Source organism: Tursiops truncatus, chromosome 11 (genome assembly GCF_011762595.2).
Source record: "Tursiops truncatus isolate mTurTru1 chromosome 11, mTurTru1.mat.Y, whole genome shotgun sequence".
Taxonomy (NCBI): Eukaryota; Metazoa; Chordata; class Mammalia; order Artiodactyla; family Delphinidae; genus Tursiops; species Tursiops truncatus.
The window spans coordinates 99,037,658-99,062,521 of NC_047044.1; the positions used below are offsets into that span (position 1 = coordinate 99,037,658).

The 24,864-nt window shown below is 58.2% G+C and overlaps 1 protein-coding gene across 10 annotated transcripts in view; it reads right to left on the reverse strand.

Moving 5' to 3' along the window:
* Positions 1–4,324: 4,324 nt before the first annotated feature.
* TEAD4 (TEA domain transcription factor 4) overlaps positions 4,325–24,864 on the reverse strand; it is a 67,898-nt gene continuing 47,358 nt past the window's right edge. For 5 of the 10 annotated variants that reach the window (XM_033867182.2, XM_073789147.1, XM_033867181.2 and 2 more), the window contains 6 exons: positions 22,946–23,085; positions 21,748–21,921; positions 13,414–13,560; positions 10,417–10,557; positions 9,438–9,590; positions 4,325–9,229 (listed from right to left, as the gene is read on the reverse strand). In XM_033867182.2, coding sequence (XP_033723073.1) covers positions 9,116–9,229; positions 9,438–9,590; positions 10,417–10,557; positions 13,414–13,560; positions 21,748–21,921; positions 22,946–23,085 — 869 coding nt within the window. In that variant the 3' untranslated portion in view covers positions 4,325–9,115. Of the gene's footprint in view, positions 9,230–9,437; positions 9,591–10,416; positions 10,558–13,413; positions 13,561–21,747; positions 21,922–22,945; positions 23,086–24,864 lie in introns of those variants that run through there. The other 5 variants (XM_033867184.2, XM_073789148.1, XM_033867183.2 and 2 more) reach the window with 2 other exon arrangements.

Here is a 24,864-nt window from a genome sequence, read left to right on the forward strand (position 1 = left end):
GCTCTGGGGCAGAACCTCCTACACATTCACAACCCACTGTCCACCTACGGTCACCAGCACCAAGGAGGGACCAGAGAATCCAGGTCGAAGTATACGATCTGCGATGTAGTAACCAGGCGACACGAGTGATTTCTCTGCGCCTCAGTTCCTTCATCTAGGAAGAAAATGTCTACAGCATCACAGAGCAGCTGCAAACGTCAAGCAAGACAGCGGGTTTGAAAGTGCTCTGGAAACTGAAAAGTGCTATAAAGAGTCAGGGGTGGGATTATTCCTGTTGTTGTTGTTACAGCTGTTCATGCTTCAGACACTCTGCCTCTGTGTTTATCACCAGATCCCAGGAGGTATCGATGAGAAATAAGTTTGGCTGCGAATTACAAAAAAAACCCCACAAAATACAAGTGACTTAAAGAAGATAGTTTATTTCTCTCTCATATAAAATCTGTCCAGAGCTGTAATGGTGGTCCATGGAATCAAAGACCCAAGAGCCTTTTATCTCGTTGCGTTACCACGGGTAACTTCCATTCTTAAGGTCATCTCAGAGTCCAAAATGGCTGCAGGAAATCCAGCCATCACATCACACCCCAGTCAACTGAAAAGAAGGAGAGGTGAAGAAGAGCGTGCCCTCTCCCTGTTAGGACACTTCTGGAAACTGCAGCTCTGATTATCTCCATTGGTCAAACTTAGTCACAAAGCCACGTCTAGCTGCAAGGGAGACTAGGAAATATGGCTTTTATTCTGAGTGACCATGTGCCCAGCTAAAAATGGGGGATCCGATTACTCAGGAAGAAGGGGAAACCAGGGCGTATCTGTCACAAGTGGTAATTTCTCTGTCTTCACCTTAATCTACGCGCCAGTAGCATTTCACCGCTGCCCTGGAAATGCTTTCTTCTCCACTACTGAGAAGAAAACCACTCTCTCCTGGTTTCCCCTCTCCTCTCCTCTCCTCTCTTCTCCCCTTCAACATTGGAGGGACTCAGGGCAGTCCTGGGGACACCTCCTCTCCTCCTAAGTGCTCTCATCTAGTCTCAAGACTTAAAATACCAATCCAGGCGCCCGTGAATCCTAGACCGAGCCCTGACCTCTCCCCTTCATTCCAGAATCACACAGGCAGCTGCTATGGAAGCCTCCAGTCAGAGGTCTAACAGGGATCTCAACTCAGCTCTGATCTCCACCCACATACTTGCTCCTCCCCAAGCCTCTCCCACCACAGTAAACATGTGACTTGAGCCAGGAAACATGGAGTTAATCTTGCTTCCCCACCTTCCTGCCCTCCCTGCACCCAAAAGCCTCAGGAAGTCATAGTGACAATCTTCAAAACACATCTCAAGGTCACTGGCTTCCTTTCCTCTCCATCACTAACCCGCGTCCAGGGCACGTCGCCTCCCTCCTTGACTTTGCAGTGACCTCCTAACTGGGTCTCCCTGCTGCCACTCATCCCTGCCCCTCCCCTTTTCCATCACAGCCAGAGCGACACTTCAAATAAGTGAGTCAGGACAAAGGTGGTGGATTCAACACATACATCTATTTTGATCCCTCTTGAAACCCTTCTAAGATGACCACATAAGGATTTTTTTAAAGCTATAAATCCTAAAGGACAAAGAGAACAGGAGGATAGGAACAAAAATTCGGAAAACAGAAGGATGGGTGCCAGCTGACTTAGCACACCAAGAGAGCTGAACCTTACCCCAGGGACAGCCAGAAAGAAACATAGTTTCTACCAACGAACTCGCCCAGAGTCAAGAGCTGACAGCACTGGGCGTCTCTGGAAGCGGAGGTGGGGACGGGAGGGCAGCTCCGAAGGAGGTGACGCTCTAAATCCTCTCCTGACTCCACACGCAGCTGGGGGGTGCCCCTCCCTACGCAGGCAGAAGCTGAGAGTCCTTTCCCTTGGAGAGGATGATACAGAGTGTCCCCAGGGTGGGGGACACCGGGTCCAGGGGAACACAAGAGCCCCGTGCAGAACAGGGGTTCCGTACTGAACACTGGGGGTGGGGGGGCAGCACTTTTCTCCCACGTGGTTCCCAGGATGCTGGTAGCCGGATTGTTCTCCACAGCAAGAAACTGGGGGAGCCCTTTCCATGGAATCTGACCCGGCCAGGAAGCCCTGCCCTAAAGAAATCTGCATTCTAACACGAGAGCCCTGCCAGGTGGCCATGGATGCAGCCGGCCTCCCAAACCTGCCCACCTGCTCTGAGTCTCCCATGAGCGTCAGTGCCAGTCTTAAGTAGAGACGGACGACCGAGGGTGACCTTCTGAGCAAAGGCTCTGGCGCAAACGACAAAGGCCAAAACAGACCCAGAGGAAACAGATCAGGTTGGGAGGAGAACCACGTCCCTGAAACCATTGCTACCCGCAGGCCAAGCAATGAAGATGTGGCCCATGAGATAGGGATGGGACGTTACCCCAGCTGCACCCCGGTCCCTCCTGCCCCTATTCCCACCTCAGCGCCCTCAAAGTGGAGGCTCGCTTCCCTGGGTCGTCTCGTGGCTACTCTTGCTGTCACCTCGAAGAGGCCTTCGATGGCCACCCGCTCCGAGGAAGCCCCCCCGCCCCTCCCGCGTCACTCCCTGACTCAGGAGTCCGGGAGCTTTTCCTGGAAAGGGCCACCATGAGCCAAGAGTGGTTTCCGCTGCCACCTCCCAGCCCTACATCGTAGCTCGAAAGCTGCCACGGACCCCGGGTCACAGTGACCATGACCTGCTCCAGTGACACTCGATTTACCGACACTGCGACTGGAACCGCAGACCACTGTCACAGGTCACAGTGCTAGTCTCCTTTGGATTTTTTTTTCAACCATTTAAAAACATAAAAAGCATTCTTAGCTCCCAGACTCTACAAAAGCAGGCCCGCTATGGCCAAACCCTGTTCTAAGACATCCTCCTGTTTTCCCTTCATCAAAGCGCTAACTGCTTCCTGCTCACTTCTTTTTTCTTGTTGCTTACTGTTCATCAGTCTCTCGGACCAGAACGGAAATTCCGTGAGAGCAAAGACCCCTGCACACCCCTGGTCCCACCTGCCATGCTCACACCCAGAGCCGTGCCTGGCATACAGTCTGTGCTCAATAAATGCTCGCTGTGGGCCACACCAGCCGCCCCGCACCCGCGGGACAAGCTCTGGGGGACAGCCGGGCACTCCCAGCCCGGCTCGCCCCTCACCCCCTCCTTTCCCAGTCCTTCCCTCTCTCCATCCCACACCCTAAGCCCCTCGGTGATGCCAGGGCTACCCACGAACCTGAGCACCACGAAAAGCCCACGGTCAGCGCTGTCCCTACAGCTCCCTGGCCTGAGGGGAGAGCGTAGTGTCAGGTGGCTGGCAGCCGCCACCTTTGGGATGAGACTGGTAGAGCAAGGCCCCCGTGGGCACCACTCAGAGGGAGAGAGCTGGGGGGATTTGCTCCGGGCTAAACAGGGACGCACAACGATCCCCTATGAACCCACAACCAGTGAGGATGAACGGAAGTGCTCGTTAGGGTCTGCGGGATCCCACTGGCCGAATGCTCACAGGCATCACAGCTTCTCAGCACCACGTGCTGGGACTCGTGGTGACGGAAGAGGGGCCACCTCTCACCCAGAGAAGAGGACCCGTCGATCCTCGGATGGGAGGATTCAGGCGCCCAAGGTGCAGACAGGGCCTCACACTCTCCAATGCTGGCACTCGGTCCTTCGAGGTCACTCACGTGCCCGCTTGCACAGACTCACCAGCCACCGTCTGCGGGTGCCCTGGCTTCCTGGAGAGGAAGGGCCCCCAGGAGGAGGGCAGGTGCTGACACACGTGCCCTGGGTGTGCTCAGGCGAACTGGTAAAGTGGGTTTGGGCCCATCAGTCCGCTGCCACTCGCGGTTCTGATTCTGGCTAGCCAGTGCCGTGGGCCCACTCACTCCCGGGTCAAGGGCTAAAATCAAGTTCCTAGGAGGCCAAAGTAGGGACGACACCCTGCCAGGCGCGGCCCGGACCTCCTGCTTTCGTGGCTCTTCAAATCCGGGGAGTTGAGTCCAGTTGTTGCTTATTAAGCACCTAACACTCTGCGTCTGAAACTGCGGCGCTCACAGAACCCAGAGCCTCGCAAGAGCTGGGAGGCGACTGACTGGCTCGGATGGCAGCCAAGGCACATCCTTCCAAGGGCTCGGACGGGCTGGGACGTCACCCCGCGCGCGGCCCCTTCTCCTGTCCTCTCGGGAGGGGCCGTCAGCTGGTAGGCGGCTCTGAGACGCTGCTCCCCCTGGCCTGGTCCAGACTGGACGGCTCTGCAGCGGCTGCCTTGTGCTCTACCAACAGCGCCTGGGGCTCCTTCATTTCCATACAAAGAAATCACTCGCACAAAGGCCTTGGTGTGTGGAGCAGACTTTACTGAAGATGTGGAGACAAAGGGGGTTTACAGAGCAGAATACAAAAAACTTAAAGTTGAATCAGACATCCATGAGCTCAGAGACACGGTTTTCTCGCGCTGGGCTCCAGCCTTCCGCGAAGGTGCGTGCCCACCACACCCGTCCTGTCTCAGGAAGTAACACAGAAACCAAACTCGGGACAGTTTCTTATTCGGAGTGGCTTGGCCCTCCCTTTCGAGAGTTATTTTCTCAATGAAGAACACCTGCTCCCCTGTTTCTGACCCCAAAGTGAGGAGGAAAGTCTGCCCGACCCGGAGCCCCGAGGCCTCCTCTCTGCCTTTCGAGGGGCATCGGAGCAGAGCTTTTGCCTAACGATGAGCGTGTGTGTGTGTGTGTGTGTGTGTGTGTATACATCTGTGTGGTGAGTGTGTGTGTACGTCTATGTGGTGTGTGTGTAGGTGTGGTATACGCATGTGTGTGCGTGATGAGTGTATGAATGTGTGTAAGCGTGTGTGTATTCACTGTGTGTGTAGGTATGTGTGTATACAGTGAGTAGGTATGTGGTGAGTGTGTGTAGGTGTATATAGTGCGTAGGAGTGTGTGTGCGCGCCTAAGTGTGTGTGTGTGTGTATTCAGCGTGTGAGTGCTGTGTGAACACGTGAGCGTCCGTGGCCGGGGTGGGATGGTCCTCTTCGCCCGACTCCGCGGGCCAGCTGTGGACCCGCCCCCTCACAGGTGTGGACCCCTCCCCTCACAGGTGTAGGCCCGCCCCTCACAGGTGTGGACCTCTCCCCTCACAGGTGTGGGCCCGCCCCTCACAGGTGTGGACCTCTCACCTCACAGGTGTGGGCCCGCCCCTCACAGGTGTGGACCTGCCCCCTCACAGGTGCGGTCACCTTCTTCCTCCCCACAGTGAGCCCACTTTATTCCCATTTCACACACGAGGTTACAAAGGTTCCCGGAGGGTAAGTCACTCGCCCAAGGTCACACGACTTGTAAGAAGCCAACTCAGTCCTGGAGCAGCCTGGCTCCGGGGCTTCCGTTCTCAAGAACAACTTATCCGGAGTTACCTTCTCGTTTCCTGCCTTGGGCAGTAATGTCAGAAGGGGTCAAACGCGGTGACCTCTGGGATGAGGGGGAAAATCAAGCCCGCCCCCGCTCCAGCTCGAGTCCCTCCTCCAGGCAGGTGCAGCCCAGGTGTGCACTGGTGGCCCGGTCCCTGTGGGGCTCCCTGCTGTCGCCACCCCTGCTAACAAGGGACACCCGGGCCCTGCTCCACCCCACTGCCCTCCGAGCCCCGTGGGCGGGCCAGGAAGCAGGGGCCCCAAGCTGGTACACACAGCCCCGCGCTCCTCAGCCTGGCTCCGGTCCCAGAAGGGCGGGGCCGCGTCACACGCGCCTCCCAAACTCCTGTCGCATGCAGAAGGTCACCCACCCTATGGAAGGTCACTGGTGGTCACTGGGGCACTGTCTGCTGGGCCATCGGACCCCATGGGTCAGGCACCCATCCTGTTTCCACATCCCCGCCTGCTGACTCCTGATGTCAGCAGAGTCCTATCCCGCAGGCTCGGGGACACCCACCCATCACCCCTCCCAGGCCCAAAAGGCACGGGTCACACCCTTGCACACGGGCACCCTTCAAACGTTCATCAGGCACCTGCTGTGTTCCAGACGTGGGTTCAGGTTACAGAAAGTGACAGAGCAGGGCAGCTACGGTCTCCCCAGCCAGATGCTGAGTCCAGGGGGCGAGGCTGACTCGGAAACCAGGACGCGCACTGCTCTGTGGTCCACGGCCACCAGTGCTGTTTCCCAGAAATCAGACCCGACAGTCTTACTCCCTTGCTTAAAACACTTCCAGGACCTCCCATCACACGCGGAAAAAGCCGAAGCCCTTCCCGAGCGCGGGGCAGGGCCTGGGCGGGATCTGGGCCTGCATCTCTGGGTTCCTGCTGTGGCTTCCCTGCTGTCCCCGGGACACGCGTCACGCCCGCCCCCCAGGCCGCGGCCTCGGCGCCCTCTCCTGCCAGCACCCGTCAGTCTGCACGTCCTTCACCCGCTCACTTTGTCTTCCCTCCTCAGTAAAACGCAAGCTCCCAGGGACCCCGTCTGTCCCGGCCATCAGTACGTCCCGCGCCTGGCACGAAGCAGAAGTTAAATAAACGTGTGTTAAGCGAGTGGATAAACGCATTCAGCCTCAGGCGAGTCAGCCGGCCTCTCCAGACCCCACCTTCCTCATCTTTAAAACGGGGAGAGCACAGCGCCCCCGGGTGAGGGTGGAAGAGGTGACACAGGCCCTCTGTCCAGGGACGCGTGGCAGGTGCTCTGACGGGTTGTGAATGGAACGCTTTCTCCACGCCAGGACAGGAGCAACAGGCCCTTCTGCGGGAGAAGACGTGGCTCCACGCTGGCTCTTGAAGAATGAGTGACAGTTCTCCAGGGCCAGAGCCGAAAGGCGGGAGGGGCGCAGGGGGGTGTCAGATGAGGCTGCAGGAGAGGCGGGGCCGGGTCGGGTCTCCCATTTGCGGGCCCCGAGGGCCGCGGTCTGCACGACACCGCGGGGAGAGGCGCCTGCACCTGTGTTCTCCGTGGCTGTGACCGGTTTGGACTTTCCAGCTCTAAGTAGGTTAGTGTCCCTTAGGCTACTGAGGTCAGTTCCTAAAGAGAAGGGAAGACTCACAGCCAACACGTGGACCCGACAGCTGCACTGGCAGCCCTCACCCACGATACAAAACAAGGGACCTAGTGTGTGCATCCGTCCCAGGGCCCAGAGGCTGCTCACACACGCTTCTCAAGCCCTTGCTGGAAGGTTCAGTCGTGCTGGGAGGGCAGGCGTCACGAGCTCCCCTTATTCTGACAGCCCCGGAAACAGGGGCTGGGAGGGGGGAGGGCGGGAGAGCCTAGCAGACACTAAACAGAGGAGGACGTGTGAGTGCTTCTCAGGGACCCCAAGGCCCCCTCCACGTCACATCATCCACAAGGGGGAGCTGGGTCCCCGCACGCACGAGGGTCACACAACTTGGCATGGAGCCTAGCAGCCGTCCACAGGCTGCTTACCTAGACGTTGCCCCTCTTTCAAGGGGCAGCCCCTCTCAATTTCCCACTCATCCCCGAACCTTCCACACCCTGCCCCCTCCCACCTCTGAACTCCAGCTGCTCTGAGGACCGCTCACCCCACTTAAGAGTTTTCCAGGTTGACTTCCCAGCTTGCAAGGAGTCAGATGCTATGAATAATAACGCGTGTGTATCGAACACGCTGTGTGCTCGGCACCGTGCTAGGCGCTCTGCATACACGAGGTAGGTACTGTTGTTATACCCATTTTACAGACGGGGAAACTGAGGCACAGTGAAATTAGGTAGCGTGCCCCAAGGCCACACAGCTAGTCTAGCTGAGCACCAGGATTCCAATCCTAGCAGCCTGACTCCAGAGCCCTTGCTCCTAACTGCTCCGTAACACCTCCTCAACGTCGTCTTACTCGCTTCTTATCCCCATACATCTCCCTGAGTGCTGGGCACACACACCACCTGCAGGTTGAATCTTGTTCCCCTTCGGCCCCAGGCTCCTGGAATTGCGGTTCCCCACTAGAGAAGGTGATGCCAAATGGCCGCTAGATGGCAGCAAAGAGCCGGGCCCCGAGAGCCCCGAGGGCAGGGATAAGGGGATGATGATAATGTTTACTGTATCTGGTGCATCTTGCATCAGGCCCTTTACCGACGTGATCTTTCCTCCTCACTGCGCCCATCCCCCTTTACAGGGAGGAAGGACACTCACGCTGAGACAGCTCGGGCAGCAGGGAACACGAGGACTGAGGCCAGTTCCCAGGAGAAACAGACCAGGGAAATCCCTCCGCGGGTCCCCTCCGGGCGCAGCGGGAGCGGCGCACAGAACCTGACCTTTGGGTAGGGAGTGGACTTAGGGAGGGCGTGGACGGCCTGGGCTGCTCCAAGGCGGCACCCGGCAGGCTTCTTGGCTGGGAGGGGTTTGCGCTGAGACTCACAGACCATGCAGACTGCGTGGTCTCAAACCACTGGTCCACCGCAGACCTCTGACCAACTGTCTTGGCCTTCCCACCACAGAGGAGGCCGCGTGACTCCGGCCTCACCGCCCACACTCAAAAGCTGGCTGCACCACTGCACTCCCACACTCGCTGTCTCGGGCTCCCCTGACCTGGGACCCACCCCACCCCGGGCAGCCAGCGTGGCCACGGAGCCCCTGCCTGGAGACGGATGAAAACTACCTAAAGAGCTCTGACTGCGTCCACTTCCAACCTCCCGAGAGTTCAGTCACCTCCACACCTGAAACCCACCCCCCCGGGACTGGGCCGCGCCTCCCTGCCGGCTGTCCTGGGGCAGCAGCAGCAGAGGTGGCCAGGGCGGATGCATCCGTCACTCCCAGCTGGCCGCGGACCCACGCCCCCCTCAGGCCTCCCAGCGTGGCCGGCAGCGGCTCCAGTGCAGCGCAGGGGCTGACCCGTCTTGAGCTTCAGCGTCTGGACGGTCCTGGCCGAGTCCACTGGGGCCTTGGCTTCAGGACGGCACCCCGGGGCTGCTTCCGGCCCGTTTCCCAGCCAGCCGCCTGCTCCCTCAGCCCCTCCCGGGGCTCACACAGCCAGACGGGGCCTCCGAAGGTGCCCAGGTCTTGCGTTTATTGGGCTTAGGCACTGCGGGGTCACGTTCCTGGTAGAAGAGTCATGACCTCAACTCTCCTGGCGCTCGGGGGGGCTGCCCCCGCGGGTCCCCACCCCGCGTCCCTGCGCACACGATGTCTTGCCCCCCTCCCTGCTCCCCGGTCTCTTATTCCTTCACCAGCCGGTAGATGTGGTGCTGAGCCCCGTGCTCGCTGGCCGACACCTCGAAGACGTACGCGACGCACAGCAGCGTCTCCTGCGTGTCTCTGTTGGTGACCACCTGCAGGGGTGAGGGGAGGAGGGGGTCGGGCCCAGGAGACAGCATGCCACCTTCCCTGCCCACCGCCCGCTCTCACCCCCACCCCTGCGCACACCCCCGCGCACACCCCTGCGCGCGCACACCTGCACACACCCCTGCGCCCACCCCTGTGCGCACCCCTGCACACACCCCTGCGCACACACCCCCGCGCACACCCCTGCGCGCACACCTGCAGGATGGTGAAGTTCTCCAGCACGCTGTTCATCATGTACTTCTCGGGCAGGTGCTTCAGCTTATGAATGAAGTTGATCATGTACTCGCAGAGCGGCGAGCGGTGGATGCGGTAGGAGTAGTGGCCGTTCTCGTAGCGCGCGTACTCAGTCTGCGGGGCCCGGGGACAGTGGGGCTTAGGAGGCCGCCGCCCAAGGCCAACCTGGCCGGCCCCGTGAGGAAGCTCTACCACCCGCCCGGCCTTAAGTGGGAAGGACGGGCAGAGCCCAGGGAGCCCTCGAGACAGAGCACCCCCCACCCCCTGTGACCCACACGCCGGGTATTGGAGGAAGGAGCTTCAAGACGTGGAGACGAAGACGGAATGACAGCTCAATCCCGGCCGCACATGGGGGACGGGCCACAGGGACCTTGTGGCCACGGAACCGTCACGTATGGGTAGCTACACATCTGGGCGCACACACACAGGCATGCACACAAGTGAGTGCGTGTAAACGGACGGAATCTGACTCGGGTTGGTGGGCTACGTCGGTGTCAACAGCCAGGTTACTAATGGTCCACTCTAGGTATGTAAGATGCTGCCATCGGGGCAACTAGGGAAGGGATTACCACTGCACGTGGAGCCACAGCGACCTCAAAATTAAAATTTCGCTAGAAATAACTAACTCAAAGAGCTTCTCAGAGACCGCTGCTGCCCGCAACCACCCGAGAGGTCGTGGGTTAAGAGCTGTAGGGGAGCTCAGCTCTGGGGCGCTGGAACGGCTCCCTGTGACCTGACGGGCAACAGGTGAGGCCCACCAGGATGGGGAGGGGGGGCAGGTGCTCTGCTTGTGTTGGACGGGAGGTGGGTTGTCAATGAAGAGGCACGGCGAGGGTCAGACTGCATCATTCAGACATATCTGGGCACAGAGGTGAGAAGCCCGGGCCGCAGGGGCGCGACGGTCTGGCGCCCAGGCGGGCGAGCAGCGGCGCGTGCTCACCTCCAGTTTCTCCACCACCTGCTTGCCAAAGGAGCAGACCTTGGTGGAGCAGGTGATGGTCATGTTCTCAGGACTCTCGTACTGGCTGGACACCCCGTAGAAGGAGCTGCCTTCGTCCTCGATGTTGGTGTTGAGGTCTGCCTGGAGGGAGACAAGGGGAGACCAAGGAGGGGCGGTAACTCACAGGGGCCCTGTTGGGGGCGGCACTGAGGAGGCCTCTGGGGCCACAGCCCAGGCCCCAGGGCCAGGACGCCATCAGGGGGCTCAGAAAAAAACGTGGACGCAGGACCTCGGAAAGCTCCCTCGTCCATCCACACGCAGGCCTGGTGCAAAGTCAGGCCGTGTGCCCCAAACAATGGCAAGAACCTGGGCCTGCATCAGCTCCCGGCCCTGCTGCCCACTGGGTACCAACAGCCCAGCAGGCGGGGCCCCAAATCGGTCTTTAGAACATTAGGGCCCTGCCAGTGTCCCTTCAGCGGTGGCTCTGGGGGCCTGGCCTCCCGCCATCTCTGGGGTACCGCGAGCCCAGCCACCCTTGACCTTCTGCATCTCTGTTCTGCCTCCGGATCAATCTCCCCAACACCGGCCTCCTTCCCCTGGGCTCCTCTGCAGTTGCTCTGAGAGCTCTGTGCCCGACAGAAGTCTGGTTAGCACCCTCTCATCGAGCCCGTTTGCCAAAGGGAACCCCTCCCCAGCCTGGCGTGGGAGCCCCCGGGCCTCTGATCAGCTTCGCACCTGAAGGCAGGGTCCAGGACGCCTCCTGCTGTGTGTTGGGGTGATTTGAAGTTGCCCCCCCAAGGAAAGGTGGGTAATAAGACTCATGACTTCACACCCACTCCCTGCGAGGGGGACAAGGCAGGACGGGGGCCTCAGTCTGATCTCAGGCTCCCCGACCGCGGGCCTTGCCCAAGGCCACAGAGCGGATGAGTCACGGGTCCTGGGTCCTCAGGCTCCGGCTCCGCTGCTTCTCCCGCCCAGCCGAGAGACGCTGGGTGAGGCTGCTCGGTGCCTCGGCGAAGCCCCCAACCAGAGGGGTCCCCACTCCGGAACCTGGGCTCCACAGCCAATCACCCCGTTTGAGGTGCTAACAGAGCGGCTTCAGACTCAGAAGCAGTGTGCAAACATCACAAATGGCTTACTCTTAGGGGGAAGCCTCTCCTCCCATCCACGCAACTCGTCCCAGATCACTGCCCAGCGGGACCCAGAGTGCAGCCCCACAAACGCAGGGGAGCTCCTGACCGCGGTAAGGATTCTGACCCCAAGGACTCTTCTGCACAAAGTTACAGGGAGCCCCAGAACCCTGGGAAGTTTCCAGCAGGATTCAGAGCCAGGCCCCGGGCTGCTCTGCCCCTGGCCATCAAAGTCGTTACTTTTCTCTCCTTTGGGGAAAGAAGTTTTCCAAGAGCAAGAAGACCCTCTAGACTAGCAGGGGGGCAACTGTCTTGGGCACAGCAGAAATATTACAGAGCCACACACCGTGTCGACAGGGACCTGTATTTACTATTGTGAACTGACTACAACATAATGTTGAGCAGAAAGAAAGAAAAAAGCAGGTCATAAAGCAGAACGAGGATGTGTTACTTTTTTTTGTTTTTTTGCTGTATGTGGGCCTCTCACTGTTGTGGCCTCTCCCGTTGCGGAGCACAGGCTCCAGATGCGCAGGCCCAGCGGCCATGGCTCACGGGCCCAGCCGCTCCGCGGCATGTGGGATCTTCCCAGACTGGGGCACAAACCCGCGTCCCCTGCATCGGCAGGTGGACTCTCAACCACTGCGCCACCAGAGAAGCCCCGAGGATGTGTTACCTTTATGATGAAAATAAAGGCTGCTTCCGTGTTGACCTAGATGGCATACATTTCAGTGTGCCCAGCAAGGGCTTTCATGGGGCCGTTAGGAAGAAAGAAGAAAATGAATTACAGGGACGTCCCTGGCCACCCAGGGGTTAGGACTCTGACTGGCACTGCTGGGGGCCTGGGTTCAATCCCTGGTTGGGGAACAAAGATCCCGCAAGCTGCACGGCGTGGCCAAAAGAAAGAAAAGGAGAAAAACCAAACTCCAAAATGAGCAGCAGTCTCCCGCATCTGTGGTGGGCGTGGGGCGGGGCAGGGACGCCCAGGGGCCTGCGGAGGTGGGCCAGGCCTGCGGTGGGCTGGGAATTAATTGCTGCTGTGACGGGCTGTGCAGTTAAACCTGGCCCCGGGGACAGCACCAGCTCTCTGTCTCCTGTTCTCTCTACTGAGTCACACGCTTCTCCTCGGAGACCGGGTTCGTCGGACGTCCTCAAAAAGGCCTGGGGGACAGTTCGTGTGTGCTTGAGACACATGAGCGCAGGGCAGGAACGTGGACCGTGCCTGGAAAAGAGCTGGCAGGGAGCCCGGCTCCTGGGGAGGGCAGGCGCCCGGACGAGGGGGCGAGGCCAGGACGTGAACTGATGTCTCCCGGATGCAGCCACCGCCGTCCTCCCCCTGATTGATGCTATTCACGTCCCACTCTCCACACGCCCCACTCCGCCCCTAACGGTTTCTTTCAAATCAACTCATTCTTATTCTAAGCAGTCATACCCGTGACATCAGGGATTCTGTTTCTCCTAATAGACATGAAAACAGTCACCTAACTGTTAATGAGGAAATGTGAATCCGTGCACTGTGCCCCGGGCTCCGGCAGGGCTGGCATGGCCCCTCCAGGCTCTCCCCAGCGCCCCGCGGGGATGGGACGTGCCCGTCACCACCCTGTGCTGGCAGGGCCTGGCCTTGCCCCTTCCACATGGTAAGCACGCTCGAGGCGGGAACCAAGCTCTCCCAGGGCTCGGGCCTGGCACACGGTGTGCCTTCCACAGGGTGACACGGGGCTGTTGGAACTCTCCCCTGTCGGCGGCTCTGCGTGCGGAGCGGTCCTGTGCTCACAAGGGGGGCCTCCACCCCCTGCACCCCTGCCAGTCCTCGGAGCCCCGCCCCGGCTCAAAGACACTCCAGGGGCTCCTGGCATCGCCTCCCACTCGCCTGGTCCTTCCAGTCGCTCCGTTGCCCGTTTATCCTGCCTGGCCCAGCATGGCCGGGACAGGGGGCGCCCAAAGAGGCTGCAGTGTTGTCTCTGCTCTCATGGAGTGTGTGACTTTTGGGGGAGCAGGTAGAACAGGTGAGCTGGTGCTTGAGAGAGAGAGAGAGAGAGAAGGAGATGGGGCGGAGATGAAAGTCTCAGACGCCTCATCTGTCTCAGACGTTGGCGGTCCAATGTCTGCCCCAGAACCGACCCTGTGGTCCCACTGCTTGGTCCCGGGGAACCCCGGCCAGCGAGAAACGCACACCCCGCAGCACCTCACCATCCTCAGTGCCATCCTAATTACGACCCAGCACCTCCTGCAGCCCCACCGCGTACCCCCCCCAATCTGAGAACCTCCCCGCACACGCTCAGCGTCTCTGCCTTCTCAGCCTGAGAGCAAAGCTGCCCCCGACGTTACCCTGAGAGTGCCCCCGCGGCCCCCGGCCCTCCACCCTATTCATAGCTACGGTGCGGTGGCAGCTCCCAGGCTGGGCCTGGAACAGGTGCAGCGGATCGGGTGGCTGACAGATGAGCCGGGACAGCCGGGCCTGGGGGCCAGGGGGCTCAGCTTCATTGTTATGGGCTGGTATGTGCCTGGGAGAAATGTCAGGGCCCTTCGACGGAGGAAGGTCTGGGGTACTGTCCTCCCTGCCCGGCCTCGGCCCAGCTCTGCCCGGCATTTTCAATCTGCAGACTGGAGTTCACGGCCATCAGCGTGTAAGAGTCCCCTCTCTCACTGCCTAAGGACAGAGGTGGCCTCTGCTGGTCTCACATGTCCTGGGGGAGTTGGGAGCTTCTCAGCCCCTGCATCTCACATCCGCGGAGCACAGCCTGACACCCAACCCCTCCTGCCCCCAATGCCACCGCCAGCTGGAACCGATGAGTCCCGGCGGCCCACGAGCCGGCCACTTACTACCCATCCCCACCAAAGAGAACAGTACCATCGGCAGGAGGGGGACAGGAGGCCGAGCTGGGACATCAAAGTCCTTCTCCCACTCCAAGTGGGCTCTGACCCACTCCTCAGCCTGCGTGCCCAGGGCCTGGGGCCGGACGAGAAAACCGCCAGGCTTTGGGGTGGGGCGAGGGGGGTGTGTGGCGACACTGTCCTCTCCTGGCAGCATCCCTTCCTAATTGTGTGGTCAGTCTCACACCAGCTACAGGCCAGGGCGCAGGAGAGGAGGGTTCCAGATGGCTAGGGCGCCGGGGCTGCCTGGGAGGACCCCAAGTCCCGTGGTTAGCACGCAGGAGACCTTCCTCTCCCACATCCCAGGTCTGTCCTTCCCTGGCGCCTCTACCTTCCCCACGCAGGAGGAGAGGGACTGGACGACAGCCAAGGTGCCCTGGCCGCCCACGTGCCCACCCTCCCACCCCCAGCCGACCCCACTCATCAGGGTCCTCAGACACAAGCCCCTCGCAGGCCCTCCGGAACAAAGTACTGACTTTTCAGGTGGAGAAACAGGGCCCACAGGAGCCGAGACTCCCTCGGGACACAGCTCTCCAGCTGGGCAGAGGGCCCAGAGGCAGAGGGCTGCCTGCCTCGCTCTCCTGACACGCTGGGAGGGCTCACTGGCAGCCCACCCCCTCCCACACAGAGCAGGCGGGACCTGCTCTGATTCTCCCACTCGGAACGCAAGCTCCTATCAGGTCCGCACGGCACGGGCTGTGTGCGCAGCCTGTGGACGGAGCACAGCGGCCCGGCGTGGAACCCGCCCAATCACGCTGCCCAGCACCACCGTCTCCACCTTCTCTCCTCCCCCACCCCCACCTCCAGCCTCCCCAGACTCAGGAGGAAGGAGAGGACGAGGGTCGCGAGCCAGGTAGGAGAAGGATCCTCTGGTCCTCCTTTCCACCTGCCAGCTCTGATCTCTAGGCAGGACAGCCCTGCCCATCTCCTGGAAGGGAAGCCTGGGCTCTAGAAGCCCCAAGAAGCCCCAGTGCCGGCTCGACACTGAATGCACAGCTGAGACTGCTCTCTCCCTGCCCCCACTAGCTGCCCTTCCTCGGGGGCGCAGGGCCCTTCTTAGGCTACCCAGAGCCTTCTCCCCCAGAAGCAGGGGGAGCACGGGGCCGCACGGGGGACCCCAGCCACCCGGCAAGGCAGGATGGTGCGGGGTGACGGTTCCGAGCACACTCCCAGAGCGGGGCTGGCTGGCACTGATCCTGCTTCTGTCACTGCGGACTGGGCTGCCCGGCACATGCTTTCACCTCTCTGTGCCTCACCTTCCCCTGTACGGAACGAGGCTGTCAGCTATACCTCCCTGCAGGGGTGTGGCAAGGATGAAACACGCTAGTACAAGTCAGGCTATGAACAGTGCCTGGGGTGACCTGCCGCCGACTGCCTCGATCTACCTCGGCGTGTGCATCACAAGAAGGACTACAGGAGCGAGGCTTGCCCAGGCTGGGGGTCTCAGAGCCAGACCCTTGCTTACTCCATGCCTCAGTCTCCCCATCTGTGAAATGGGGGCCTGGGATGGCTCTCATCTGGAATGGTGGCTAGAAGAATACAGAATACTGTCACCCCAGTATGCTATCTGCCACGACCAGGGTGGTGTCCCCATACGCCTCCTGCCAGCCAGGCCTCCCTGGTCAGGGGTCGCCTTAAATTGAACCCTCAGGTAGCTGAGCCAAGGGCGTACTTCCTGTTCCTGGACAGGCTCGGGGGGTGGGGGAAGGAGTGGGCGACAGAGGGCGGAGGCTCTCCTAAGGAAAGGCCAGGCACCTCCCTGGACACACGCAGGAGGTGGGAGTCGCCACCGCTGGCCGGATGGTGCCCGTGCTAGTTGGCTGCTGTGGTTCCAACTCCCACGCTCAGGGCTGGAAGGGAGAAGAGGGAGAAGGAAAAGGGAAGTGAGATGGTTTAAGCCCTTCCTGAGAAAAGGAGCCTGGCATCCTGCCTCGCACATCAGACTCTAACGCCAGCCTCTCCACTGAGGCCCTAAGGAGGCTGAGGTCTCTCTCTCGGCCTGTATTGCAGCTGTCAGTCTGGATGGCTAATGCATGTAACCAAGCACAGCTCTGGCCATGCCCCGTTCAACAACCTTCAAGGACTCCTCATCACCTAAACAACGGGATGGTAAACATGTAGGCAATGCACACTACCCTCCCCTGCTGCACCCATGGCAGACATTACCAGTCAATCCAGGAAGGGCTCCCTCCAGATCTTCCTCGACCCAGCGCTCCAAACAACTGCTACCGATCCATTAGCGGTGGCCCTCGTGGACCTCTGGTTAAAATGGGAGACTGGGGCTTCCCTGGTGGCGCAGTGGTTGAGAGTCCGCCTGCCGATGCAGGGGACGCGGGTTCGTGCCCCGGTCCGGGAAGATCCCGCATGCCGCGGAGCAGCTGGGCCCGTGAGCCATGGCCGCTGAGCCTGCGCGTCCGGAGCCTGTGCTCCGCAACGGGAGAGGCCGCAGCAGTGAGAGGCCCGCGTACCTCAAAAAAAAAAAAAAAACAAAAAACGGAGACTGACCCTACAAGTTCACATTTCCCCGTCCAGAGAGCCAGCAGGATGAGCGCAAAGACCTTTTTTAATGCGTTGTACCACACACACGAAGAAACGGAGGAAGACCAAACGGACAGGAGAATTCAACGAATTCCAGGGGACTGACAGCTGATCTGAGCTAGGATGGCTTCTGCGGGGAAACGGACGCAAGAAGAGTTACAGCCTGAAAGTGCCTCAGAGGGGTGCCGGGTGGGAGTCAGCACCACCCTCGGGACGACAGGGGCCCGGACAGTGATGGCCAGGGGGGCGCAGGATATGACACAAGGAACCGGCTGAAAGGCTGTACACCGGGTGGTCAGGCCTCCGGGCCCCCACTCTTCACACATCAGGAGAAGAAATTACACAGGAGGGCGTCAGGTCTTCGGGCCCCCAGGCATGTCAGGAGAGGGGGTGGGAGCCAGGGCATGAGGTGAACGCTGCCTAAGAAACGGTCGGCTCCCCTAGCCCTCGCCCTGCCCCACTGCTAGAATGTTCGTTTGTCCCTGCCAAGGGGTGGGGGGACAGTAGGAGTCTTCTTTGGAGAAACTGAACCACTTCAGGCAAGGAAAAGGTCCAGTAAATATGCTGACATTTACTAGCGTCCTCGATAAAGCAGCTGGTTCCCCAACCCCGACCACCTGAAAGAGAAGCCCAGCAGGTAGCAAGGCCCACACCTTGTCCACAGAGTTCCCAGTCACTGGACATGGACAAAAGGCCCGAACAACAAAAGGAAGGATACACTGGACCTCATCAAAATGGAAAAGGTTGTGCTTCAAAGGACACTGTCAAGAATGCAAAAAGAGGGGACCTGCCTGGTGGCTCAGCGGTTAAGAATCTGCCTGCCAATGCCGGGGGCACAGGTTCAAGCCCTGGTCCGGGAAGATCCCACATGCCGCAGAGCAATTAAGCCCGTGCACCACAGCTACTGAGCCTGTGCTCTAGAGCCCGCAAGCCACAACTACTGAAGCCCACGTGCTTAGAGCCTGTGCTCTGCAACAAGAGAAGCCACCGCAATGAGGAGCCCACGCACCGCAAAGAGTAGCCCCCACTCGCCGCAACTAGAGAAAGCCTGCACAGCAACGAAGACCCAATGCAGCCAAAAATAAATAAATACATAGTGCATATGATCCGGCAATTCCATGCCTAAGTATCTACCCAAGAGAGATGAAAAGCTATGTCCACACAAAGACTTGTATATTAAGTTCATAGCAGCATTATTCACAATGGCCCAAAGGTGGAAACAACCCAAATGCCCATCACTGACGGATGAATGGATAAACAAAATGTGGTCTATCCAGACAGTGGGATATTACCCAACCATAAAACGGAATGAAGTCCTGGTATGTGCTATAATACGACTAAACCTTAAAAACTTAACATTAAGTGAAAGAAGCCAGTCACAAAAGACTATATATTGTAAGATTCCATTTATGTGAAATATCTAAAAATGCTATAAAGACAGAAAGCAGATTAGGGTTGCCTAAGGCTGGGGGTGGAGGTGATAACTAATGGGTTTGGGGTTTATTTGGGGGTGATGAAAATGTTCTAAAATTAACTGGTTGCACAACTCTGTGAATACACTAAAAATACTGAATTGTACACTTTAAGTAGGTGAATTATATGGTAAGTGAATTACATAGCAATAAAGCTGTCAAAAAAATAAGGACCAAAAAATCTGGCCAAGAATTATAGACATTTGAGAAAATCCTCCAACTTGAAAGACAAAGACCCAGACAGAAAATGGGATGAAAAGGAAACAAAGGGAGCAGAAGAAAAGTTAAAAAATAGACATGAAACAAGATCAGGATGCAATCAAAGAAGAAGAAGGAGCTCTTAAAAATTAAAAACGTCATGGTCAAAATTAAATATTCGATACAAGGGGCGGGGTGGGGGTGGGCAGAGAATGCCACCATATTCTGTTAATCTATTTCACCACTAAATGTACAATGCACCAAGATTTTACAATTAAGAAAAAAATGCCATCAGTTAAACTACGACACATCAACAATTGAAAGAGTCGTTCATTTTCTGTAGTAACAGAACCCTGATTTTATTCAGAATGGCAACTTACTCAACTAAAAGAGTACACTTCCCTGGCTCCTTTGCAGCTACATGCAAACAAACAACTAATTGAGAATTGTGTGGGACTTCCAGGAAGGCTCCTTAAAGGGAACTAAGTTGGCTTTCCCCTTGCCTGATGCCTGAAAAATGGATGTGATGGCTGGAACCCCAGCAGCCTTGACCTTAAGAACAGAAGCCACACACTGAGGATGGCAGATAGAGAAGAGTAGGGTCTCTGGTAATTTCACGGAGCTGCTGGACCAGACCTGGACACTCTATCTCCAGACTTACTTTACATGAAAGAAGAACTATTCATTCATGCCAATGTTACTTCGGGTTTTATGGAATATTCACTCAGATTCACTCTTAAATTAGAAGATAAAGTTAAGAAAGTCTCTAAGAAAATGAATTGGAAAATAAATAAATGGTAAAAATCAGAGAGGATAGGTCCGGGATATCCAACATCAGACTAACAGGGGTTCCTGGAAAAGAACACAAAGAAAACAAAGAAAAAGAAATAATGTAAGTAAAGTTACCGAATTGAGAGACTCTCATCTCACTGCCTACCAAGTACCTGGCTCAAAAATAGGAAGAAAAACAACACAGATCCCAAAGGTCATCAATGTGAAATTTAACGAAAGGAACAGAGAGGAAATGCAAAACTCCTAGAGGCTAAAAACAACCGAGTTACATAACAAAGAACAGAGAATTAGAATACTACCGGACTACTCTCGTAAGACATCGGAGCAACCAAAAAATGATTCTTGAAAACCACTTTTAGGGAAAATCATTTACGATAGAGATTCTGTACCCAAACTATGAATCAAGTACTGAAAAGAAATGACATTTCAAACAGGTAGACTTAGAACACTTATCTACCATGCACCTTTTCTTAGGAAGGGACTAGAGAATGTATTCCAGCAAAATGAGGGGGGAACACCAAAAAAGAGAGAAATAGGAGATCTAGGAAACTGTAGATTCAAAACAGAGGAGCAGTAAACAGAGGTCTCGGGACAGCTGTTGAGCAGGCCTGGAGGAAAACCGGTTCAAATTGGAGCAGAACAGAGGCATCCAGAAGGAGAAAGGGACAAAGGATAAATTCTCTGAGAGGCCTGAGCACTGCGTGAAAAACAAGTTTTTTAAATTTTATATGTTGGTTATGATAGAACAATTTGTAAAATTTTAATAGTAGGTTTTTTAGAAATGTGCAAGCGAAAGAACCATTTATTTTTAGGAAAAAACAAAAAGTTGCACAAGAAATGACACGTGCTCCTCACACACTCTGGTGGTCAATCTACGCTGTCACAAAGTCTAAACGCTTTATTGCGTTGACTAAGTTACATAACTTACTGGGACGATGAGGGGGAAAGTGCTGTAACATAGCCAGTGTTTTTCTACCATAAATACACAACACACAGTCGTGACAGCAAAGTGTAGCAATATAAGCAGATATTTAGAACTAAGGAGATAAAACCCAGAATAAACAGTGACATTTTACAGTGACTGCCTCTCGGGACTGGGCTTGGGGTTGGGAGGAGGCGGACGACAACCTGACGGTTTTCATTTCTAAGCCTCTTGGTATTAATAACAATGAACGTGCACTGATTTAAAAATAAGATAAAGTAAAAGAAACTATTACCTATTTTTCATCCCAGCATAGAGTCAAATCCAGACCCTTGTAGGATCAGGACCTTCCAGGATCAGACTCACCTCTCCCGTTTTACTTTCTGCGGTTCCCTCTCTTACACGTTCACCCATGACTAGCCCCCCGGAGGCCCTTCCCCTTTTCCGCCTAACTCTGCCCATCCCTGAAGGCCCAGGGCCAACCTCCATCAGCTCGCAGAGGAAGCTGTCCTGCAAGGGCAAACACTGAGCCTCGTCGGGATCCGGGCCCTGGGTCTCCGTTCCTGCCTTTTCTGTAGACAGCCAGCCCCACAGATTCAGTTGTGGATGAGGGCTAGGCTAAGAGCTCCTAGCCAGGGGCCAGTAAGCCACCTGGAACTGCGTGTACGCTTTCGTGTGAACAGGCCCACTTCTAGGAAAAGCACAGCTTTCAGGTTATCAAAGTCCGAGACCAAACAAAGGCCCAGCTTCCGGGCTCTGAGACGGTTCGGAGGCTCTGATCACCAGCCAGGATTTCCTGCACTTCCTCCCGCTGGCTTCTCCTGCCCTGTCCCTCTTCCCGGCATCCCTTTTCTCTGGGTGCTGGGCCCCTGGAAGAGGTCCTGTGCCTCCTGGTCTCGGAGGAGGTTTCGAAAGAAGGAGGCTCTATCCACACAGCACCCATGCAGGGGTGAGCTGGGGAGGGCGGCGGAGGCCGAGCTACAGGCTGAGCTCTTGGAGAAGCTCGGTGTTTCTTTGGGGATGACCCAGCCTAAGCCTACCGTCCACTTCTCCAAGCCCCACCCAGCCCAACGGCTGCCCCGCTGCGGGCCCGGAAACCTTGGCATTGAAAGCCTTGGGTGACTACCCCTCAGGTCTCCTGTAGGTCCTCTCTGGTACTACAGACCCCTTGAGGCCGCACTTCTGCCTGGGCGTGACCATCACCCGCCATCAGGAGGGGGCCTTGCTCTGCGGCACCAATGGCCCCATCTGGTCTGAGCTCCCGGCACCAGAGGGCCACTCTGTGCTGGCCCTTCGCTCTTGTCCTGCGTGTCCCAGGTCCCGCCGCCGCCAAGGCCCACCCCTCCTCCTTTCTCCCTGCGGTCATCGACGTGCTGGGGTGGGAAGGAGGAGGTCATCCAAGGCTTACCCAGAACTTCACGAGGAAAAAGGCGTTGGAGGGTCCCCGTTCAAAGAGCTCCTTGAGACCACCCTTCCTCTCGGGGAACTTGTCGTAAATCTGGCGGATGTCCACGGCTTCGAGGTAGGGGTCGCTGTAGCTGGGGCTCGACTGGCCGATGTGCACGAACAGGTGCTTATTGTACTGTGGACAGAGAAGAACTGGTCTGAGGGGCCACGGGGGCGGCGGGGCAGACAGACCAGACAGACCGGGGCTCGGAGCCCGGCCAGTGGCCCAGAGCAGGGACGCCACGGCGGGGGCCTGTTTCCCCTCTGGTAAAGCGGAGCCGACAGAGGGGCTGAGTGCACAGCAGAGTCGGCGGGTGCCCAGCACCTGGGCAGGGCGACCCCCGCAGGCGCCTGGCACTTTCTGGTCGCTACTTGTACTGAGTCTTGACTCTGTCGCCAACATCCTTAGGCGACTCACTTAGACCCGTGATCTCGTCTGTGATGGAAGACCAGCGGCCCATACGAGGGGTGCTCCCCCCCGAGGCGGCGGCTGCGGCCCCTCGCTGCGGCTAAAGAAGAGCCGCTTCTTTCGTGGTCCACGCTGGGTTCCTCATCTAAACCATAAGCTTGAACACGTCAAAGTGAAATGGTCAGTGAAGTCCCCACGACTCTGGCATCCTGTCCACCTGGCCAGGTGCTCCTCTGAACTTTGCAGGTGACGCCGGTCACCCAGGACGGAGACACTGAAGGGGGCGGGATGGGGGTGGGCTGCTGCTCCTGCTGGCGTCCCCGAGGACACGGGGCAGACAGGAGACTCCTCAGAGCCACAGGGCCTGCGGGCAGGACTGGGACCAGTGCCTTCAGACGGAGAGGTGGCCGGACCGGGAAGAAGGCGGACATGGTGGGAGCAGGAAAGGGACAGAGCCTCGGGGCACCGGGATGGTACGCAGGAATCGAGAGAGGGCTTGGGGTGGGGAGCAGAAACAGAGCCAGGGACAGAGGGAAGGTCCAGTGAGAAGGAAGCGGGGAGGGAGAGGATGGAAGGATAAGGGGGGATGGAAAGCAACAAGGACCCTAAGCTCGGCCCCAAGGTGGAGCGGGGCAGAGAGCAGGGCGAGAAAGCCAGAGCCAGAGGAAGAGGAGCTGGGGGAAGCAGGGGAGCCACCGCCCCAGGAATGAGCACCGGGCGGGAGAGCGGCCAGAGGGAGGCCAGGACCTACCGTTTCAGGGTCTTGCTGCCGCTCCAGGAAGGCAGAGAACTCCAGCATCCAGAGCTTGGGGCTGGCCACGCTGCGGCCCTGCCACGGGGGTGCTGGGGGCGCGGAGGGCGACGGGGAGGCTCCTGCGGGAGCCTCGAACCCTGCACACAGTGGAAGGCACATGGGAGCCGGTCCACAGGGCCTCCCTGCCGCACCCTCCGCCAGGCCCCCAGACTGTCTGCCTTACCGGGGTCTCCCAGCCGGGGGGGTGGGCAGGCAGAGCACTGGCCAGCGGTCCAGGGGCAGCCCTGGCGGGGAGCTCAGCCTGGAAGAGCTCAGCCCCCTCGGGCCCCTGCACGGAACTGCGTTCAAGGGGGACTGGATGCTGGCTGGGGGTTGGGGGGTGGGATGGCTGCTGGACCCAGGGCTTCCAGGGCAGCCTCCGCTTGGTTCTTGCCCTGGAGGAACTCCTGGTCCAGCCAGGGAGACGACCGGACCAACTATCACAATGACATGAGTGTCTGCTGTCCAGCCCCTGGGACAGCGCCCGGCCCAGAATAAGCACTGGCTGCTGGCTGGCGAGTAAGCGAAGCAATGAACGTGAGGAAAACAGACAGGAAGGCGCCCAGCACAGCAGGGGAGCGGGCCCCCTGGTCCACCTTGAAGAGCGTCAGAAAAGGCCACCCGAAGGTAATGCTGAAAAAGGTTGCGGGGTAAGAGTGGGAGGCAGCAGGTGCAGACAGGGGAAGGGGGCTCCAGGCAGAGGGCACGGGGCCGCGAGATGCACCGTGAGCTCGGAGGCTCCGTCTGGCAGACGTGACGGGGAGGGCGGGTTTGCGCCGGGGCTGGAAACGAGGCTGAAGAGACGGGCCCTGGCTGCTAGGTAAGGGGTCCAGGATTCAGCCTGAGCTCAGGAGGGCAATGGGAGGATTTTAGGCGGGCCGAGGAGCGACCGGCTGTGCGTTTCTGAAGATCCTGTTCCGAGTGGGGGAAGGACTGGGCTGGGGCAAGGTGGACGAGAGGCGCAGGCCTTGTGGGTTCTTCCCAAGTGGGAAAATGAAGAGGGCAGTGGAGTGAAGAGAAGGGGACACAGGAGGGACACGGAGGGAGCAAGACCCCGGGGCTTGGTGGCGGACGGGACGAGGGCAGTGAGGCAGGTACATCAGAAGCCCGGGGAGGAAAGAGACAAGGGACGGCGGGGGGCGGGCGGAGGACCATGCTGGGCACACCAGCTGGCATTTGACGGGTGAGCCGAATCACTCGTTCATTTGTTCAAGTGTGGCGTGCACACCGGATGTGACCCGACGCACAGAAGACAGACACAGACACCAGCCCCAGACACTGCCCAGGGCACACAGAGTGACAGTTAAGCTTAGATTGTGTCCTGAAGGCACCAGGGAGCCACTAACAGATTCTAAGCTGGAAGCAGCACGGTGAGATTGATGCTTTAAAAAGATGATGGATGGACTTCCCTGGCGGTCCAGTGGTTAAGAATCCACCTTCCAATGCAGGGGACGCGGGTTCGATCCCTGGTCGAACATGCCGCGGGGCAACTAAGCCCACGCACCACAACTAAGACCCGACGCAGTCAAATAAATAAATATTAAAAAAAAGATGACAGGTGAGTTACAGAGGCTAAGAGTGGGGATGTGACTGCAGACGGGGTGGGGGAGCCGTGAGGGGAGAGCACGGACTAGAGGGGTGGAAGGCCCCCAAGCAACCGTCGGGAACCTAAGGAGGGTGGCAGGGCCCGCTCTCAGAGCAGGAAAAGCCAGGCCACCGGGCAGGCAGGAGCCATTCCCAAGCCAGGAAAGGAGGGTGAGGGCGAGGATCCTATCTCGCCCTGCAGAGCGGAAGGTGGAGGGACCTTCCTGAGAAAGAGGCAGGGACAGAGCGGGTCATGTGAGCGGGGAGGGCGGGAGCTCCGTGCTGCCCAGCTG